Source organism: Typopeltis vanoorti, chromosome 8, assembly GCF_054136105.1.
Source record: "Typopeltis vanoorti isolate ZY-2024b chromosome 8, IOZ_Tvanoo_1.0, whole genome shotgun sequence".
NCBI classification, from domain to species: domain Eukaryota; kingdom Metazoa; phylum Arthropoda; class Arachnida; order Uropygi; family Thelyphonidae; genus Typopeltis; species Typopeltis vanoorti.
The window spans coordinates 133,702,593-133,725,164 of record NC_143556.1 but is presented as its reverse complement, the minus strand read 5'-3'; the positions used below and the strand labels follow the sequence as shown (position 1 = coordinate 133,725,164).

The following is a 22,572-nucleotide window of genomic DNA, read 5'->3' as shown; positions in this document are numbered from 1 at the left end:
AATAATGATATTTATAAAGATGGAAGGTCCTAAGAAACCATCTGGATACTACAGCTATCTAATGATCTGCTTAGTATGATATTATTATTATTATGTGACACCTCCAGGGAGTCCAAAGACTCATTGAGGGAGAGTGTGCCAACAGCAGTGAACGACTGATCCCTTCCAACTCCTAACTGTGCTCAAACTTGCTTAACTTTTGCGAGCCATTAGTAGCAGAAGCTCTACCAATCGACCAACCTTTGCTGGCTATAAATAAATTTTTTTTTTGATGATAATATAAATTATATGATTATTTTATAATCACTTTTATGATTAACCTTTTCTTCAGTGAGGCATAACGCTATTAGCAATTTAACATCATGCAGCTCGTACTAGTTTGAATAAATCAATTGTTTGCATTCTACCTTGTAAACGATGTTGTTCAGGTCACTGATGATAGTTTGTTAGTTTCAAACTGAAATATTTGGCAGTATACTTAATAAATATTACTTCTCCTTGTGTTTACATGTAGATAATTTATGTATGGCACAAGTTTCCCTCAAAACTAGAATTTCTGAAGGTTTATAATCAAGAGCTTATTAGAGTAGTCTTTCTGTTTGCATTCTTTTAACATTCTCCATCAAAATGTATTTATATTTCTTTATTTTATCTATTATTGGTTCATTGTTAAATTATTTTATTATTTCTTCATTTCATTTATGATCAAATTAGATAAAATATGTTGTTTTCCTCACTTCATTTCAGCTGATATGAGTTTTTGCGCTTTTTTTTTTTTTTTGGTAAAAATTTCCACTTCCATATAGCACAATTGGTAACAGTAGTGATCATTGAGTCTGCTTTTGTACAAGGTTGGGTTCAGTCACAGAATTTATTATGCCTGTTATTTTTAGGAATTTTGTAATGTTCATATTTATGTCCTTTCATCTTCATGTTTGATCATGCATCCTAAATATGTAAAAGAATTAACTTATTCTAAAATTTTGTTATGTATTGCTATTTTACTTCTAACTGGATTTTGACCTTTAAAAGCTATTGTTTTTGATTTTTCTGTTGAGATTAACATTTCAAAATCTTCAGCTTTTTCTTTTAAACTGCAAATATTCTGAAGGTTCTCTTCAGAATCTATAATTATCTAGTCATAGGAAAAAATGAGAGGGTTTAAATTCCTATTAGAGAATAGTTTAATACTTGGATGGATTCTTTTTCCTATGATATCATATTATATAAATAAACATTAAACAAAATTGCAGATAGAGGACATCCTTGACTAACTCCTTGTTTTTGCTACTAATAATATGGCAACTACCTACCTCACAGTAACATAATTGGAAAGAGGTGAGGAGAATGAATTCCAATAATTTCATATTGCATGATATTAGTCTTCTTCCCTCCCTAACCTAAAACTGTAATGGGAAGGATTCCCATGAAATGATATAATTATTAATCAACTCTAGTAATTACCAAAGAATCATTAGCAATATTTGATGCTCACATGAACTGAAAAAAGAAGGTGATAGTAATCAGAGACTACAATTCTTCTTTTATCTCTCTGTCATGATTTTTCTTTTTCTTTTTCTGGGGGTCCAATTCAGTAACTGTCTCATTATCTGCTGGGAAACATTTCAGCTGGCATATATAACAGGGCCATGATTCTTTATATAATTTGATTTCTCTGTTAGCATTTTTTTAATAATAAAATTTAAAATAAAATTTTTAAAACAGAGAAGGGTAAAATTATCCCCCCCCCACGAACAAATAAATAAAAATGAAAATATCTCTTCTAAGGAACACAAACTTCTATGAATAGGTGGATACAAGTGAACAAAATGTTTAATTTTCTAAAACGATGAAAAAAATAAATAAAAAAGGTAACTGTGTTATGATTATCCATAAGTTTTGACTTTCTTCGGAGCTGCAGTGGCATTGGAAAATGTATTGGTCTCGAAATATAAAGGAAATAAATATTTTAAAACATCTAACTTCATTATTGATATATATATATATATATATATATATATATATTGATATATATATATAGCATCAATCCTGACCAATTAACGAGGTATAAACACAATGCACTACATTAAACCAGAAGGAGGAGGAGGACCACGCGTTCCTCCTATACGTTTCTATGGCTACGGAAACGGTTCTTTGAAAAAATTCCGAAAAGAACTAAGAAAGAGAGCAACATTTGAGCTCATATTGTAATTTAAAAACATGGAAACGAGAGCTGTTATCATAACCTATAATTGTAGAAAAGGACCATGACCATCAACTAACTTTAAAACGTAAAATTGCTTTCTAATTTCACCTGCATTGGTGGTTTATTTTATAAATCCGAAGATTTGTGTTCAAACTTACCTCAAAATATTGTTTAGCTAGTAATACACCTACCGCGGAGACCTAACGGTTCTAACCCATGAGCTCAAAATATTGTTGCAGACGCCTTAAACGCTAAAATCAAATATATGCTGTAATCAATTATTTTAGCAATTAATAAGTTACTTTTCTCTCAAGAATACATATAGTATATATGCAGATGATTCACTATGTAATGACAATTCGTTTATTTAATATTTTAAACTTAGCATACATACAAATGCGGAATTATCGCTAAAGATATTGAGCTGTAACTCCTAACATGGCCGCATTAACTGTAAAGTGTTGGCAGCAACTGCTGCCGAAATTTTTATCAGTGCGTGCTCCTTTCTGCCAACAGTTACTAATACCAAATGAAAATGAAATATTTCTTAAACGGTCCAGTGCACATTTTGCATTTGTTCCAGATACCGTTCCCGCTTCGGAAGGTGAGATAAAACTATAGCCACTGACAACTAAGGATTTTCGATTTCCTTAATCGTATTATTCTATCTTATATGATTTTTGTGCTATATCGTTATAACAGTGGAAACTACATGTCGTCTTGAACTTATTGTTTGCTACTTTTATAGACACTGCAATTTAATAGCTATTTATCTTAATATGGCAGCGTTTGATACCCCCACACACACACTTACCATTATGAGTGCAATGCATCATATACAACGTACTGTTAGAGTACACGTTGTAATAACTTCGGTAGCTGGATAGTTTTTTTTTTTTTTTCAGATTTAATATTTTGAATCTTTATTTCTTTTTTAAAGAGGTGGGGGGGGGGGAATAATGGTTGGAGCTAATTACACTGTGACCTCCCCCAAGAAATGGAAGAAATGTTATTTTGTTCTCAATTACGATGTCAATTTTTAATTAAATAACACAAAAAAAATTCCTGAAACTTTAAGTATGCGTTAGGTGATTAAAAATCTTTAATGTTGTTATTTTTTTAACACCAGATGTGGAACTCAAAAGAGTCATCACTGAAAGCAAACACTGTGTGTAACAAAGCCCATCAAACCTTACTTTAAACAATGCATTCCACTCACTAACAATACTCTATGCAAAGAACCTACTCCTTATGCCCCTGCTCACACCCTCCTTATACAGCTTCCAGATATGTCCCCTTGTTCTATCCCACCTTACATATGGGGGAGGGAGGGAGAACAAGGGGACATACCAGGCTAATGTGGAAGTGTTACCAACTTAAGTGTCTGAACCAGACCCCTCTCTTCCTCCTATTCACAAGGCTTTGCAAATTACATTCCCTCAATCTGTTCTCATATTCCACATTCCAAAGGCCAGTTTCAACCTTAGTCAGGCTTCTCTGAACCCTTTCCAATATATTCACATTCAGTGGTGCACTTGGGATTTAATCTGGGGGGGGGGGATGAGTAGACGATTTACAAATACACACTACGCATTGCATACGACTTATGACTGAGCATCTGCAGTGATCGCCAATACATGATAAGTACTATAGAAATAGAAGACACAACATAAATAAAAAAATGAATTTTAATTAGGAAAAGTAAAAAAGGAAAACTAGAAAATTTTGGAAAATTTTCTAGTGTTTATTTTCTTTTTCTTTTGGGGGGGCCATGGCCCTTGGCCCCCCTCCTTGGGTGCACAACTGTTCTCATTACCATGAAAACCAGGAAACTAAATCTTTGCACAGTAATCCATACAAGGCCTAATCATGGTTTTATACAATGGAACTAGAACCTCTTTATTTCTACAAAGTTAAGGTCCTCTGCATCATTGCCATAATCTGATGTGATGCCTTCACATCTTGTGCATTGTGACCTCTGAATTTCGGATCCTTGTCTACCACCACTCCAAGGTCTCTCATCTCCTTTCAAAATTCTCCTGCCAAGTGTATACTTTGCATCCTGTTGTTGCCTCCCAAATTTCAGAACCTGATACTTTGCAACATTGAATTGATAGTTCCATATTTTAGCCCACTCATACAATCTATTCAAGTTCTCCTGTAAGACCACAACATCATCTGCAAACAGTTATATATCACCAGTTAAACCTATCCCAATATCATTAATATATAAATTAAATAACAATGGTCCCAAAATTGACCCTTTTTGACACACTAGTGACTTTTCTCTTTCGAGATAGTGCCTCTCCCCCATCCACAACTTGCTAATACCTATCTGATAGCCATTCACCTATCCAACTCATAGTCTATCATCCAATCCCATTTACTTTAGTTTAGTGACCAACTTATGTGGCAATCTATCAAAAGCATCTGCAAAATTTTAGTATACTCCCTTATCCAATATATTCATCTCCTTGTTCTAGTATGTAAGCTGGTTTGTAAAACACAACTTCTCTTTACCAAACCCATGCTAATAAGCACAAAGAATACCACTCTTATAAACGAATAAAGGAGATGAATTGGATGACGCTGATAGCGTCAACCTGGCAAAGATTATTGGGATCACTGAGACATGGTTCACGGAAGATGATATAATAACAGGAATAGAAGTAGCAGGATAGAACATTTTTCAGCAGGATAGGAGGGGAAAACGTGGTGGTGGAGTACTGCTTATGATAAGTGATGACTTATGTCCTCTAAGAGTGGAGGCTTTGGAAGGCATTAACACTAGTGGTTTTGAAAGTATATGGTGTGAGGGAGGTGGGCAAGACAGGATATTTAGTAGGGTGTTGCTACAAGCCAAGGAGTACACAGGGGTGGGGAGCAGGAGATGTTTAGGCAGTTGAGCTTGGAAAGTGCAAGAAGAATGATTGTTATGGGAGATTTTAACTACAGTAGTATAAGCTGGGAAGAGAAAAATGCATGTAGTAATAAGGGAATTGAATTTCTAGAATTCTTGAGGAACAAATGTCTTAGGCAGCATGCAATAGAGGGAGCAAGAGGTTCAAGAGTTTTGGATTTGGTCATAGCATCAGAAGAGCTGATGAATAAGAGATGTCATCTCAGAAGAGTTGAGATGACATCTCTCCCCCCCAGTTGGAGACAGTGACCATGTGGTTTTGACATGGAAGATGAATAGATATGCAGGAGTATCAAAGAAAAGGGAATGTATGTGGAATTTAAGGCGGGTGATTATAATAGTCTTAGATATCAACTTGGGGCAGTGGAATTGGAAGGCCAGGATATCATTAGTGCTTGGGAAATGGTGACGGAATATTTGTTAGCAACAACAGTAAGCTGTATTCCACAAGTGAAGAGGCGGACACAATTTGGTGTAAAGTGGATGACAAACAATATCAAACAGAACTGCAGGCAAAAAAGAGATTATGGAACAGATATAAGGAGAGGGGTGGAGAGCAGATGCATGAAGAATATAAGACTCAGTCCAGGAAAGTGACTAGTATGGTGAGGAAGGCAAATCTGGAATATGAGAAGAGATTGGCACTAAGATCCAAAGAAAATCCTAGGTATTTTTTAGCTATGTGGCCAGGAGAAGGAGAAATAATTGTGGAAGAATGACATTGTGGGATAAAAATGGGAATAGAGTGACTGGTGCAGAGGACATAATGGAGTTGTTCAATGAGCATCTAGAGTATTTCATCCTGGAGAAGAAGGTTTTAATACTAGAGAGGTAGGGCAGGTTTAGAGGTGCAAGAGGAGAGTGCATTCCAAATACTGAGCACTCTGGATGTCAGTAAAGCAGTGGGACTGGATGGCATTTCACCATGAGTTTTGAGAGATTGTGCTAAAGAACTGACAGCTCCTTTGACCTAGCTGTTCACTGAAAGTCTGGCTATGGGAAAAGCACCCAAGGAATGGAAGGAAGGTAAGATAATGCCATTGCCTAAGGGTGGTAGCAGACTGGAGGTGTCTAATTATAGGCCAGTTGGTGTGTCATCAGTAGTTGTTAAGGTCTTGGAGAAATTAGTGAGGGACTATATACAGCATTGGGCAGATGAGGGTAATGTTATCTGTGAGAATCAACATGGATTTGTTAAGGGGTGTTCTTGCTTAAGTAATATGATTGACTTTTATAATAAAGTGACAAGAGTAGTTGATGAGGGAAAGGCATATACTGCAATTTTTTGGATTTTGAAAAGGTATTTGACAGGGTGCCACATGATAAGCTGATATTTAACTTATGGCACATAGGTTTAGATGTCAGGTTAGTCAACTGGATTCAGGACTGGCTGTCTGATAGTATCAGAGAGGTATGTATGGTGGGAGAATAAGAAGGAAGCAGAAGGTTACAAGTGGGGTTCAACAGGGCTCGATACTGGGACTTTTATTGTTTAACTATTATATCAATGACATTGTCAATGGATTGCAAGGGGATGTTTAGTTGCGTGCAGATGATATGAAGCTGGAAAGGGTTATTAGTAATAGTACAGATGTGGCAGCCCTGCAGAAGGATTTGAATAAACTAAACAGGTGGGCAAATGAATGGGGTTGTCTGTTTAATGCAGCAAAATGTAATGTCTTAAAGTTTGGGATACATCGATGGGGAGGCTGCATACTCGATTTGAGGAGCTGTACTGGAGAAAGTATGGGACACAAGAGATCAGTGGTGATGATTGATAGAAAACTGATATTCAGAGACGTATTGCAAAGGTGGTGAAGGTAACCCAGAGGATTGCTGCAATACTGAGAAGGATGCTGACCTGTAGAGATAAAAAAGTTATCGTTTCATTGTATAAGACCCTGATCAGACCGCACTTGAACTATTGTTCTCGTATTTGTCCCCAGGATTTGAGGGGGATAAATTAACTGTGGAAAGGGTACAGAGGCGATAACAAAGATGGTGTCAGGACTTTACAATGTTAGTTATGAGGACAGGCTGAGAGAATGTGGACAGCAGAGTTTGGTGGATAGAAGAAGGAGAGGTGATATGATCGAGACTTTTAAACTGTTGAGAGGCAGTTACAGGGTGGACACTGGGGAGTTCTTTCATTTGGTGGAGCAGTGGCAAGGAGCGATGACAATGGGCCATCCCTGGAAAGTACAAAAGGAAGCTGTGATCAAGAGGGTGAGGAGTGATTTCTTTGCATGGAGGGTGGTTGAACCATGGAATGCATTGCCTGATAGAGTGGTGAGAGCAAGAACGGTCAAGGAGTGGTATGTGTTTCCACTTATGTTAGTCATTCCTAGGAAGGACCTCCCACAATGAGTCTCTTGACTCTATGGAGGCCTGAATAATAATAATAATAATTATCAAACCACTTTTGTATCCTATCTAATGTTATTAGCAAAAATTCGGAATAATCATTAATATATATTTTTTTAAAGGCCTAATCCATGTTTTTCAATCCCCATATATGAAATTATTCTGAATTAGCCACATACTGTAATTCTATTTTTAGTATTAGTATTACTTCCAAGTCTCCATGGAGTCCAATGTCTCATTTCAGAAGTTGAACACTCACCGACCACAGTAACTATCATACAGAGCCTGGAAAATAATTACCATTGGAGCTCACCATCTACTCCAGCAATACATTTCACTTATTTGCCACTTGCCATGCAAAGAATTTCCTTTGTACCTCCTTACACATGATATTTGTACTATTTGTGTAACCAGGGATGACCTATCATTCTCCCATCATCCATTACTCTATCTTATCTCTGGTCCCTCTCAATAACTTATGTCTCAGTCATACCACCTTTCCTCTTATCTATTAAGCTCCACATACACCATTCCATGAATCTCTCCTGATACTCAAAATTCTGGTCCTGAAACAGTTTTAGTTTGCTGTACACTCTCTCCTCCCAATTTTTCCTTATTGACAGTATTACCAGGTTACCAAATCTGTGCACAGAAATCAAAATGTGGCCTGATTGTGTCTTATGCAATGGAACTATCACTTGTTTGTCCATACAGATCAGTTTCTCTGAATAATAGCTACAATTCTTGGGTAACCTGTACAACTTTTGAGATGTGTTCCCTGAAGTTCAGTTCACTATTCACCAAAATTGCCACATCGCTTGACTCCTCTATTTCCTGATGTCATTTCATTTTCTCTGGCCAGAGTACATAACTTTAAAAACTTTAAACTTAGCAGCAGTGACATCACATTTTCCATTCTTCAACCCAAAGCACCAACCTATTCAAATTCTCTTAAATCAGCATCACAATAGAATTTCCTGACATTGCTTTTCCAAATTTAGTAACATCAGCAAACGATTACTGTTTTCTTTCAAACCTTGAACTATGTCATTGATATATAGTATTTTTTTGCAATGATATGCAGTGGTATGATGTATCAACTTTTTTAACGGTGAGATGTGATATGGTTTTAATATTCAAATTTTTCTGCTAGAAGAGAATGCATACCAACACCTATTGTTTCACAAAGAAAAGTGCTAGATATATAAATTAAACAACAGTGATCCCAGAATGGAACCCTGTATACCCTCACTTGTCACCCTCCTTTTTTGGGACCCCAAACCCTCATACCTAACTTGCTGGCTTCTATCAGTCAATCATTCCTCTAACCAGCTTCTAACTCCCTATCCATCCTAATCCTGCACAGTTTCAGCAGTAATTTTTCATGGAATAAGGACAAAGTTAGCTCTTTGGGAGCGATGGGCTGCATTTCAGTGGTTATGGTGTGAGTCGCTTGGAGAGACTGCTGCTGGAAGGTAGAAAAGTGAGTAGAGTGAGAGAGAATAAATCAGATCAAGTGGGAAGTAATGTGGAAGAGCAGGAGAGTAATTTAGGAGAGATTGAAGAGGTGGTTATGAATGAGGAAGTGAGTGGCATTAGTATAGAAAATGTGAGAATGGGGTGCAAGAAGAACAGGAAAACGGGGAGGTGCAGGGTGGACAGGGGTACACAGCATGAGAAAGGTGGATGCTCCGAGAGGTGGTGACAGCATGTGTAGAAAGGAATGGGATGACCTGGGATCAAGAGGAAACAGTTGGAATTGAAAAGGTTTTAAGATGAATAAGCAGAAAGGGAAATGGCCCCAGTCGAGCATTGAGAGATCACATCCAGTGGGTGGTATCAGTGGAACTATCTGTAGATCCAGAAATGAGTTGTTGTGTTTGTATACAAATGCTAGAAGTATAAGAAACAAGGCAGATGAAATGGTTGCATTAATTTCGTCTATTCACCCAAAGATTGTCGGAATAAGTGAGACATGGTTGGAAGAGGATGACATCCTGACAGGAATAGAGATGGAAGGGTATGATGTGATTCATGAGGACAGAAGGGGTAAAAAGGGAGGGGGAGTGCTATTGATGATAGAGAAAGAGTTATGTCCATACAAAGTAGAGATGCAAGAGGGAAATAATGCCAGTGGTTTTGAGGCAGTATGGTGTGAGATAGAGGTGAATGGAATCAAATACTTGGTTGGATGTTGTTATAGACCAGAAAATGTGGGTGTTGGTGATAATGAAATGTATAATCAAATTAGCCAAGCAAATAAGAAAAGGGTGATCATTATGGGCGATTTTAATTATGGCAATATAGACTGGAATGATGTGATAGCAACTGGCAGTAAAGAAAATGAGTTTCTTGAGTTTTTGAGGGATAACTACCTCAGACAGTATGTAAGAGAGGGCATGCGAGGATTGAGGGCCTTGGATTTGGTCATCTCATCAGAGGATGTAATTATAAATGAGTGTTAAATCATCCACCAATTGGTGTGAGTGACCATGAGGTGATTACCTGGGTGGTTGCCAGCAGTGTGAGGACCTCTGTGAGAAAAGGGTATACAGTATGTGGAACTACAAGGGGGGGGGGGTGATTATGAAGCGCTCAGGAGACAGCTTGTGGGTGTAACATGGAATGAGGAGTTAGCTGGAAAAGAGATCAATGCAGCTTGGGGGATTTTCAAAAACTATCTAGTAGATGCAGTGTGTCCAAATATATTCCAAGGGTGAGAAGGTTAAATAATGTAAGTGTGAGATGGATGAATAAAGAGATTAAGCATGTGATACAGAGAAAGAGGGCATTGTGGAGGCAGCATAAGCGAAGTGGAAATAACCAATTCTATGAGGTCTACAAAGACCAGGCAAGGAGAGTGACTTGGTTGGTGAGGGTAGCTAAAGAGAGGTATGAACAGCAGTTAGCTAATGAAGCCAAAAAGAATCCTAAGGAGTTCTTTCGATATGTAGCCAGCAAAAGAAAGAATGATTATGGAAGGATGACATTGATTGGAGAAAATGGTATAAAGACAGCTGTTGCGGAATGTGTGGTGGAGATACTTAATGAGCAGTTCATACAGGTATTTCAATCTTGTGAATGTGATTTCATGGAGAGATTGAGAGCAGTAAATGATGGGGAGAAGAGACTGACTGTAAGTGAGCAAGAGGTGTATGGGGAGTTGAGTAAACTAGATGTTGATAAGGCTGTGGGACTTGATAATATATCACCAGGTATTCTGAAGGAATGCGCCAGGGAGTTGATACCTGTCTTGACATATTTTTTTTAATATGAGTCTTGCACTCGGTCAAGTCCCTAAGGAGTGGAAGGAGGGCAAGATTGTGCCACTTCATAAAGGAGGTGATCGAACTCAAGCATTAAACTATAGGCCTATCTGTGTGTCAGGTGTTGTGGTTAAGTTGTTGGAGAAGGTTGTGAGAACTAGGATCCAGAGTTGGATTGACAACAATGGTATCATCTTTGATGGACAGCATGGATTTGCTAATGGGAGGTCATGTTTTAGTAATCTACTTACTGATTACAATAAAGTGACTGCTTCCTTGGACAGAGGAGAAGGATACACAGTGATATACTTGGATTTCACAAAGGCTTTTGATAAAGTACCTCATGATAAATTGATATTCAAACTGGAGAGGATGGGGTTGGACATTAGATTGGTGCATTGGATTGGAGATTGGCTGCCTGATAGGTATCAACAAGTTGTGTATGGGGGAGCAATGTCAGGGAAAAGGAAAGTCACCAGTGGATTGCCTCAGGGATCTGTTTTAGGGCCATTAATGTTTAACTAGTATGTTAATGATATAGGTGAAGATTTGGATGGAGATATTCAGTTGTGTTCAGATGATGATGCAAAGTTGGGACGAATCATGAAGAGTAGTGAGGATGTTGTGACCTTGCAGGAAGACTTGAATAAATTGAGTGATTGGGCACAGAAATGGGGACATGAGTTCAATGTTGCAAAATGTAAGGTTTTAAAATTTGGAAAGCAAAGATGGGATGCAGAATTTAAGCTTGGTGAGAATACATTGTTGGAGGTGGAAGAAATAACAGATCTGGGGGTGATAGTGGATAAGGATCTGAAATTTAGAGGACACATAGCCAAAATTGTGAAGACAACACAAAGGCTTCTGAGAATGATGTGGAGGACATTGACGTGTAGAAGTAGGGAGATTCTTGTTCCGTTGTATAAGGCTTTGATTAGGCAACACATGGACTATTGTGCCCAGATTTGGTCACCTGGTTTTCAGAAGGATGAATAGATGTTGGAAAGGGTCCAAAGGAGACTGACTAAGGTAGTTTCTGACTTCTGGAATGTCAAGTATGAGGAAAGATTGAGGAGATGTAATTTTCAGTCTGGTGGACAGGAGGAAGAGGAGAAATATGATAGAGACCTACAAGTTAGTAAGGGGTTGTTATAGGATCAATGCTGGAGAAGTTCTACAGAAAATAGTGGGAGAACCACAGAGGTCATCCCTGGAAACAGTGTAAGGAATGTGTGAGTAGGGGAGTGAGAGGCAAGTTTTTTTCATGCAGAGTTGTAAATGATTGGAATGCCTTGCCTGAGAGTGTGGTGTCTGCAGGGAGTCTGAATGTGTTCAAAGCACAGTATGACGAGCTGTGTGTGTGTGTTAAAAGGACCTCCCAGGTGAGTCTTTGACTCCATGAGGTCTTGGGTAATAATAATAATAACAAATTATTATCATCATTAGTCCTCCATGGAGTCAAAAGACTCGTCATGGGTGGTCCTGCTCTCTCTCTCTCACCCACACACACTTCATCATATCATGACTTTGATGCATTCCTGGTTTCTATACTTACCACACTTTCAGCCAATGCATTTCCAATCACCTACTACCCTCCAAGCAAAAACCTACCCTTCTCACGCCTTCCTTATACATATTCAAGAGATGGCCTCTTGTTCTCTCCCTGTCTGCACCATTCTATGAAAAATCTCTTTTTACATAGAATGGGTGGTTTATTCTCTTTACAAGCTCTACCTTCCTTTTGGGTACAATATGTAGATGATGTTAAAAAACGTTTCATTTTCTTGACCAAAAAAAGCTCTTGAAAGACTTTTAATGGGATTATATTGAATAAGTGCATATAATAAACAACTAAGTTATACCAACTAAGGCTGTTGGCATCTTCAGGGTACATAACTGATGTAAAGCACTAAAAAGTAAAAAACTGTTACAAACCATAATCAACTGATTCCAATTATATTAAACAAAGAACAGAGTGCATACAAAACATGCATAGAGCGTGGATGATATCACTGGTTGTTATTTAAGAACGTTCTATAGTTGGCACTATAATTCAGTTCTGGCGATTTGAAGGATCTGATAAGGGTCTTCCAGATCACAAGCAAGATTAGTCCTTGGTTCCTGTTAGGTTTTGTATACAGCAGGCAACTGTTGTGGCCTCCTTAAAAATTCGGGAACGGAAGTCCTCCTCCATGTAAGGAATTGTGCTTCTATCCCACTCTATGGTATGGTTCGTTCTTGAGAAATGAAAAGCTAACCCCGATTTTTCTTCTCTGTTATTATTGATGTCACTTATGTGTTCTTTTTGCCTAATTTCAAGGCTCCTTGAAGTTTGGCCGATGTAATTCAAGCAGCACGAGCAGGGTATGTTTATAAACTCCAGCATATTTGGAGAAAGGATGGCTATCTTTTGGAGATCTTAAGAATTGTCTAATCGTTTCTATGGGTTTAAAGGCCACTCTTATTTTATGTGGTCTAAGGAGTCTAGCAATCTTATTAGAAACTTTCCCTTAAGTATGGAATGACGATGGTAGAAATATAACGTATATCATCTTGTTGTCTTTGTCAGGGTTCAGAGAAAAGTATCTTGTGGACGAGTCTTCGAGGAAATCCATTCATGGTAAGGTTGGTGGATATCAGGGATAGTTCTTCCTGGAGGTCTTGTTGATCTGTTGTAAGGAGAGAGGCACGGTTCATCAACATGTGTACAATACTAAGTTTCTGAGAAATGTGGTGACAGGAAGTGAAATGTAAATAACGTCCTGTATTGGTAGGTTTGCGTAAACTGAGAGGTTGATACCACCATTCGGAAACTTCTTAATTAAAGTGTCCAAAAACGATAATTGGTTATCTTTTTCAAGTTCTAGAGTGAATTTGATTGTGTGGCGTAGAGAGTTGATTTTGTTAAGAAAGTTGAACAGATCCTTTTTTGTGTGGTTCCAAACGATAAAGATATCGTCCACGTTTCTCCACCATACTGTGGATTTAGGGTCTGTTTGAGTTAAGATTTTACTTTCAAAATCCTCCATAAAGAGATCAGCACAAGATGGAGAGGGGGGAGGCTACCCATTGCAAGGCCATTCAATTGCTGATATATGGTTTTATTCCATAAGAAAAAGTTTGATGTTAAACAATGACGGAACAGAGAAGTAATGTGTTGTGGGAGCAAACTTCCTAAAATGTTGATGACTTCTTCCACAGGGATGTTAGTGAATAGAGATGTAACATCCAGGCTGGCAAGTAAATCCGTATTGGAGATAGAGATGTTGTTCAGTTTCTCAACGAAATGTTGTGAATTACATATATAAGTATCTGAATTATGGATGTATGGTTTGAGGAGGCTTGCCAGGTGTTTAGATAACAGATAAGTTAGCGAATTGATTCCATCCACAATCGGGTGTAGTGGTATTCCATTTTTATGTACCTTAAGAACGCCATATAGTCTTGGTGTTAGTGGATGCATGGATTTCCATACCATATTCCTATCCACCCATTCCTGAATTTTACCTTTAACCAACTTTTCCAGTACTCTATCTACCACTCTGATCTGAGTTTCCCTTTCTATCATATCCCCTTCCCTCTGCTATCAGCCAAACTTGGAAACATATACACCCTCGGTCTATCTTAATGTGGCGTTAGTAAGGTGGGAAAATGTAACAAAAGTGGTAAGGTGAGGTCCCACACTAAACTTGCTTGCACACAACAGTTTGTCATCTATGGCATTCAGTAGCTGGTTACGGGAGGGGAAGCTATACTGATGCATGACTCACTGCCACACGTTGTTAAAAAGTTATAGTCAATTTAAAATCTTTGGAGTCCCTGTGATACCCCACCTTACTAATGCCGGGTTGGATGTCATTCCACAGACCTGTCACCATCTTTTCGACAACTTCCTGGTCCCAAGGCCATTTCCTTTATCCAGTTCTGCTGTCACTTTATTGCAAAATGTGAATAAATTGCTAAGTCAGGACCTACCTTTTACAAAGCTATGCTTCTCACTATAGAGTACCATATTCCTATCCACCCATTCCTGAATTTTACCTTTAACCAACTTTTCCAGTACTGTATCTACCATTCTGATCTGATTTTCCCTTTCAATCGTTTCCAACCGTAGGTAACTTTATAGGCATTGCCCACAAAATATTCCTGGTGAGATTTTTACAGGGTAGTTTACCATTGCTTTCCCCAACCTCCTAATTTTATCCGATCTCAGTACTGACATATGACTGGGTTGTATTCATGACTGTAATCCATGTGTGTTCCCAGGGCCGGTTTGCCTGTTCTGGGGGACGAAAAACCTGAGTTTCCAGGTGAAAAAATCCCCTACCTCCGTATGAGACTAGCTAACTCACCTTTAGTTGAAAGAGACCAGATAAAGGTTCCTCGCGTCACTGACGATAATCGAACCCAGGTCTTTCTGACCAAAGGGCTTCGTCTATACTGACTATACAGGAACTGACCGTCATCCAGATCCATTACTGTATTCACACTTGCATGTTTTGATATTTGAGGGTGTTCAGCATATTGATATTTTTCAATATACTGAACACCCTCTGTTCATCTACCTCAATTTCGATATGCATCTGTCTCACATCAGCAACTGCAAATTCTGCACCTAGATGCAAAATGATCATTCAGCAACTCAACTATTTCTTTTGCCTCTGTCACTTCCTACCATCAGCATTGTTTAAAGTCATCCTACCATAGCAGGTTTCCAATTACTTATTAAAGAAATGCTTAGGTGTTATTATTGTGCTCTGATGATGCTGGATAGAAAACCAGCAACATATTAGCATGTTTAATAAATGTATTTTTTCCTCTTGTTAGTTTCCTCTTACTTGCTACACAACAACAAAAAAAAAGATGTTTACTTAGCTTTTTCCTACTTAGCTAATTTTCTCTCATAATCTGATTTGGCCTTTCTTACTATAATCTTTAAAGGTACATGTTGCATAACTATAAATAATAAATTACAATTCAAAATTCTGCCAATCGGTTCCAAGATGCCAGAAATATAAGGGATTGGAATCCTGGGGTGTTGGAATATAGGAGTCAATTATCTGCTGGATTTCATTAGGGTTGTAACCATTAAATTCCATTAACATTTTGATAGTGAAAAGTTCTTGTTGTAAGCTTGAGGGAGGTCTTTAATTAATAGAGCACACTTTATGTGCTCTATTAATTAAAGACTTGATAGCACCAATTCTTTGAGAGGTGCTATCAAGCAGACTTTTGATGAATGTATCTGCCAGTAAAGGTAAGTTTTTGATAAACACTGGTTGATAAATTACCAGAGGCTGTGCATGTAAGAAGGATGTCCAGGAATGGTAAACTACCAGCCTTTTCTTTTTCCATGGTGAACTGAATGCATGGCTGAAAGCTATTGATCTGTTGTAGGAAAGTAGTAAGTTATATCTATGCTGAATCTCATGACCATCCTAGTTAAAACACTGGGACTATTGAGACTTGAGTACATTATACCCATTTTATATGTTCTTCAGATGTACTTTTAGAGAAATAATTATGACATGTTAATTCCACCTTATTATCTAATGGTTTTAATGTTTCTTTCATCAGAAAAAATCTTTTAACAGCTATGGTATCTCTACCTCTTCAAGTACAGAAGAAATAACTCACATTCCTATCCCTTATGTGCATGGTATTAGTAAATGCATAGCAAAAGTTTTAAAACCACTGAATATTTTTGTTGACTTTCATGCCATCAGAAAAATCTCTACCTTCCTTGCTTCTGCCTCTTAGGCACCCAAAAGCAAGGAATCTACCAGATTCTTTGCTTTTGTGTGATATCTTATTTTGAACAAACTGGAAAATCGGCTTTTATTTGTCTAGAAGAACACAAGTCTTATATTAAATACCACGAGCCTGGTCATCAGGATTTGTGCAGCCATCTCATGTTCCTAACTGGTATTATTGTGTGAGATTTTGAGTATCATATTTTTTATATAGCTAGTTTATATATTTATATATATATTTAGCTAGTTTTTCTGAGTTGGGTTAAACAACATTGAGGAAAAATCTGTTTATAATTTTTGTTGAGAGTATTGGAAAATTAATCAGTAAAGAAAACAGCCAACTCAGAACAATAGGCTGGACTTGTAGAGCATGCAATCGAGTTCATTGGAGCAAGACTAGAGGCCTTCGTAAAACTTGTTTCCTCGTGAGGAGGCTGTGGAGAGGGGTTCAGAGAAGAGTGACCAAGTTGGTGAGTGATGTAAAAAATGCTCCCTACAGTGATAGATTGAGAGCTTGTGGATTGCAGAGATAGGTTGATAGGCAAAGAAGAGGGGATATTATAGAAAAATTTAAATTACTGAAAGGTTTTTATAGGATTGATGCAGGGGAAATGTTTCAGCTGTGTGATAGTGATGGAAGAACAAGAGGTCATCCCTGGAAATTAAAGAAGAGTGTGGTTAACAAAGGTGTCAGAACAAGGTTTTTTCCCTGGAGGGTGGTGAATGAGTGGAATTCATTGCCTGACTTAGTTGTGAGCTCTTCGTCTGTAAATGAATTCAAGAAGAGATATGACAGATATTGTTTTGCTAGTTTGGGTCTCCTGCGACGAGTCTACTGACTCCATGGAGATACCCGTAGTAATAATAATAGAACATCTTTATAAAGAATTTGCGAAACTTTACTTCATTGTCCAGCTTAAACAGATCTGGTGATCTGCGTCTATTCCCTTTGTGGGTGATAGTACTTTTTAAATCTGTTAATCTTTCTAACTTTATTTTGTCTATGTATATATTTACTAGGGGCCCCCTGGTGCCTATGGCACCCAACCCCCTGAGTTCTGGACTGGTAGGCTGGTTCTCCTTGAATTTTGATAACTCAAATTTTGAAGACTTGAAAGGGGTTCCCCCCCCAAGTTCCGAGCTGGTAAGCCGATTCTCTGAGCTGGTGAACTGGTTATTTTTAGATCAGATACTTGGAGCTTGCTCCACCTTTGCTGCGAGTTGCCCCTTCTTGCACTACTTCCAAGTCACCTTGTTGTTGCACTACTTGCTGAGACTTGAAAACAGCCATTTTTGTTCAATATTAGCTTTGTCTTATACATCTATAAAAATAGTGCAACATTTAATATTTTTCTATTTAAAAAAATGTATTATTTTCCTCAAATTTTTTATATAAAAATAATTACACTACCCACGCCAAATTATTATTATTATTAATTACTATTAAATATATATTATATTCATACCTTCAAGACAAACATCCTCAAGCTGCGAAGACTACAGAACAAGTGCCTGTGAATGATCCTGGATGCCCCGTGGTTCATTGGGAATGCCCAGATCCACCGGGACATAAATATCCCCTACATCTCTCCACTACTACGCTCCCTAGCAGAAAAATTCTTTATGAAGACATCTACGCATCCAAACCAACTAATACCTCCATGGAGGTTTTTGTAATAATAATAATAATAATACAACAAGCCAGAAACTATGACGGTAATGACCACTGGAAACATAAAAGACCAAAAGCCATCCTAACACTCAATGACATGTAACCACTTCTACCCACTCAGGGCGAGCTAAAATAGCTCACAAATCTCTCCAATCACTGCTCCCGAAACAGACAACAGGGAATATAAAAAGTGTCAAGCTTCGCCCTCTGCACCATATATATCCTGCGTCCTGCATATATTATATTATTATATTAAGAAGCCGGACAAAAAAACGTGGCACAAAAACGTTACATAAAAATGCTTATCATTTTATATCTATAGGGTAGATATAATTTAAAAAAAAAAGTTAGGAAATTGTCTTGTCTTGTCAGATGTCATCTCCTTCCAGGAGGGTGACTACCATGGACTTCCACCATGTATGGTTTTGTGCTTCTCTTTTGCATTCTAATAGGACAAAAAGGTCCAGTCCTTAATATTTCCCATTCAATCTGTTCTTTGTCTTCCTCTTCTTCTTTTTCCTTGTATCATTCCTTCTAGAAGTGTTTTTTATAGGGATTCATGCTGTAATTTTATTCAACAGATTCCTATGTTCTCCAATTGTCTCTAATATTTCTAAATTAGTTTTTTTGGCAGTCAGTGGGACTCTAAGAATTCTTCTGAGGATCCACATCTCAAAGACTTTTAGTTGATTTTCACAATATTTTGATATTGTCCAGGTTTCTACTTCATATAGCAGTGTTGAACATACGTAGCATTTGGACAGCCTAATTCTTGTTTTTGTGTGAATTTCCCTTGAGGTCAGAATGTTTTTCATACTAATGAAGGGTGATCTAGCAATTTCTATTCTTCTTAATATTTCTTTATCACACTTTCCATTCTCTGTAATTAGTTGATCTAAATATATATAACTCTCTACTTAATCTAAAGTATTTTCTTTGATCTTAATATTTATATCGGGTATCTTCCGTTTTTCTCTTGTTACCAGCATGGTTTTGGTTTTTTGAAGTTGAAATTAAGTCCATATTTTTCACTTAACTTCATCATCTCTTCTAGTAGGTTTTGAAGATCTTTTTTATTTTCAGCTAGCAGTAGTGTGTCATCTGATTATCTTAAGTTGTTTATATTCCTGCCTCCTATGCTGATTCCTTTAAATTCTAATTGCTGAAAGATATTTTCAGTATAGAGGTTAAACAATATAGGAGAAAGAACACAGCCTTGTCTGATACCCTTCTGTACTGGGAATTCCTCAGAGATTTCTCCTGATATTTTTATCAAGGCAGTTTTCTCCCAATATAGATTTATCAGTAATCTGGTATCTTTACTATCTACTCCTAAATTTCTGATGCATTTGATTACTTGTTCATGTTGTATATTGTCAAAGGCCTTTCTGTAGTCAATAAAACATGATTAGACTTCTTTCTGCTTCTCCAAATATCTTTCTATAATAGTTCCAATGTTGAAGAGTCCTTCTCTAGTTCCTTTATTTTCCTGAAAACCAGATTGTGTTTTATTAATTTCCATTTTGATTTTATTTTTATTTCTTTCTAGGATAATATATAACAGTGGTGTTCAATCTTTTTTACTACGCAAGCTACTTTTCTATAAAAAGTTATTCAGCGATCTACTCTCTTATATATAAGTTATTCAGCAATCTATTCTCTTATATAGATCACTTTTCCCAACCTGATATCTGATTACGCACAAATAAACAACTAAAAAAAAATACACAACTAAAAACTTTATTTGTGTATTTAAAAATTTATTTATCACTTTTAATTATTTTAATACAACAAAATAAACACAAATATATTGGAATAAAATATTTATTTTTCTATTTTGGAAAACCAAAGCTAGAAAAAACAACAGATTGATTACAAACTCACAAGTTGTAGGAAATGCTGGTTGATTAAAAAAAAAAAAAAAAAGTTAATGTGAAATTTGGCATTGTTTGGACCTCGCAATATTTTCATAGTCAAGTTGATATGAAGAAGTGGCAAATCGCAGACAATCATCCAAATAATCATTTGTAATTTAGTTTCTTAATTGATTTTTTATGATGTTCATATTTGAAAAAGCGGATTCTGACAAGTATGTTGATCCGAAACACGACACAATTTTTCGCACAATATCAGTTAATATTGGGAATTTTTCATGTGCATACTTCCAAATGACTTCATTGTTTATTGATTTTAAATGTAAACTATTCTGAATGTTTATTATCTCAAATTCTACTTCAGCTTGGTTTATATCAAACAGCCCACTAATTTTATTTGAAATTTCTGTGATGTTCAAGTTTTTCTTGAAATGGATTATTGATAAAAGGTACGATCATTTAAGTTTTATTAAAATCTTTAAATCTTGAATTTATTTCTTCCTCAACTAATTCTACTTGACGAATAAATTCTTTTAAATCATAGCGAAACATTTCTTGATTTTGTTCAAAAAATTTTAATAAATATGGGAGATACTAAATTCACAGTCATTTATATTTTTCTTTAATAAAAGTAAGTATTGTTGGAAAGTTTTTATTGAACTTAACATGTCAATTAAATTTTTATCTCTACCTTGTAACTCTAAATTTAAATTGCTTAATTTCGTAAAGAAATGTACTAAAAATGATAAGTGTAACAAACAACTTTTATCACTTAATTGTGGATAAATATTTCCTTTTTCATCAACAAAATTTTTTACATCATTAATTAATACAAAAAATCTTTCTAAAAATTGACTTCTGCTGAGCCAGCGAACATTATTGTACAACAGAAGTTCCCAGTCATCATCTGCCTGTAATTTAAATCACCGGCATTACAGGGCTTTTCCTCGAAGATTTACAATTTTAAATGTAATATCGAAAACATCTTTTGTGTTTAATCTTTTACTACACAGTACTTGTTGAAGGATAATACAGTAGTATGTTAAAAAAATCTGGATATTTGTCATCGGTTTTATATAATGAAATGAAGCCTGATTTATTACCTATCATTGCAGGATCAGTAGTAATAGACACAAGATTAAAAAGCGGAAGTTTGTGTTGTTTCACAAATTCATCAAATGCCGAAAAAATGTCTTCTCCCCTACCAATAATTGTATAATTTTCAAAAGTTCTTCTTTACTTGAATAATCTTGAAATACCATGCGAATAAATACCATTCACTGAGCAGTATCAGTGAAGTCGTTTGATTCATCAAATTGTAATGAAAACGCGACACACTGGTGAATGTCTGACATTAACCTTGCCTGGAAACTTTTCTCTGGTAATTGGAACTCTTCCTTTCGGCAATTTGAAACCTTGTCTGCAGCCTAGAAGTAGTCTCTCTCTAGCGACGTCTCGAACCGAGAAGCTCCTTTCTGGAAGCGGGAAACTCCTCTCTCAAGCAACATGTATCCGGGCAGTCTCTCTGACTGCAACTCTGGACCGGGTGGCCTCCTCTCTGACAGCAATTCTGAACTGGAATCACTTCTGCTTGCTTCAGTCCCTTTTTATTAGGCCTCATCTGAGACCTCGCCTGAAGTTTGGCAACCCCCCCAAAGAATCAGTATGAGTCTTTTATCTTAAGTTTCAAGTTCAGCATGCCTTTTGTTCTCCTTTGCTTTCTTTTGATTGTAAGTTGCCAGCCATTGGAAAGTTGTTTGAACTCTTCCTGACTGACTTCGGAGATGTTTACACTTAGTAGAGCCTGCAAGCCTTTCTCATACATACAAGTTTCAATAACAATCTTTCTAATGCCGCCATGTACAGCTTCGGCTACAAAAACATTGCCTTTGTTTTTAACACCCCAACGTATTCTTATTAAAGCAGCATATACAGTTAGCTTCAAAAGAGTTATTTACAAAAATATCTAATACAAACACAAACTATACCGAGACAAACAAAGTTTTTATTTTTTTACAGTATTCACATGGGACTTAATCTAAGTAAAAGATCGATGTAATGTGCTTTGGAATATTTAAGCTACAATCGAGTTTTTACACTTTGCTTATAATGGTATTCATTTGGCTCGCTGTTTGACTTCCACTGATCCAAATTAATTCATTTACCCGGACTTATAAGAAAATTACTGATTTGACAGTTTTAATGAAAAATAAATAAACAATAGCAATACACTTAAAGCGAATTAAAAATAATACAAAATAATTATAAATAAAATATGTTTTCAGTTTTAACTAAATTTGTAAGTAAGGAGGAATACACAAGAGATCGACCAAAAATCGCTCTGCGATCGACGGATTAAACATCCCTGATATATAACATAACTTTTGCTATCTGACTGATCAGACTGATTGTTCTGTATTCTTCACATTTGATTGTCTTCAATTTTTTAGGTATTGGTAGGAATACTGAGTGCTTAAAATCTTTTGGCAGGTGTCCAGTTTCATATATTTTGTTACA

General features: G+C 36.6%; 2 protein-coding genes across 8 annotated transcripts in view; one reads left to right on the top strand and one right to left on the bottom strand.

Moving 5' to 3' along the window:
* Ocrl (Oculocerebrorenal syndrome of Lowe) overlaps nucleotides 1-2,493 on the bottom strand; it is a 537,079-nt gene extending 534,586 nt beyond the window's left edge. The window contains exon 1 of the mRNA XM_090396332.1: nucleotides 2,365-2,493. The gene's annotated coding sequence lies outside the window, so the exon portion shown is untranslated. The remainder of the gene's footprint in view (nucleotides 1-2,364) is intronic.
* A 133-nt stretch (nucleotides 2,494-2,626) lies between these two features.
* BckdhB (Branched chain keto acid dehydrogenase E1 subunit beta) overlaps nucleotides 2,627-22,572 on the top strand; it is a 459,582-nt gene continuing 439,636 nt past the window's right edge. For all 7 annotated transcript variants that reach the window (XR_016548657.1, XR_016548656.1, XR_016548655.1 and 4 more), the window contains exon 1: nucleotides 2,627-2,810. Coding sequence is in view for 4 of the 7 variants with exons in the window: in XM_090396330.1 (XP_090252456.1) it covers nucleotides 2,645-2,810 (166 nt within the window). In the remaining 3 variants the exon portion in view is untranslated. The remainder of the gene's footprint in view (nucleotides 2,811-22,572) is intronic.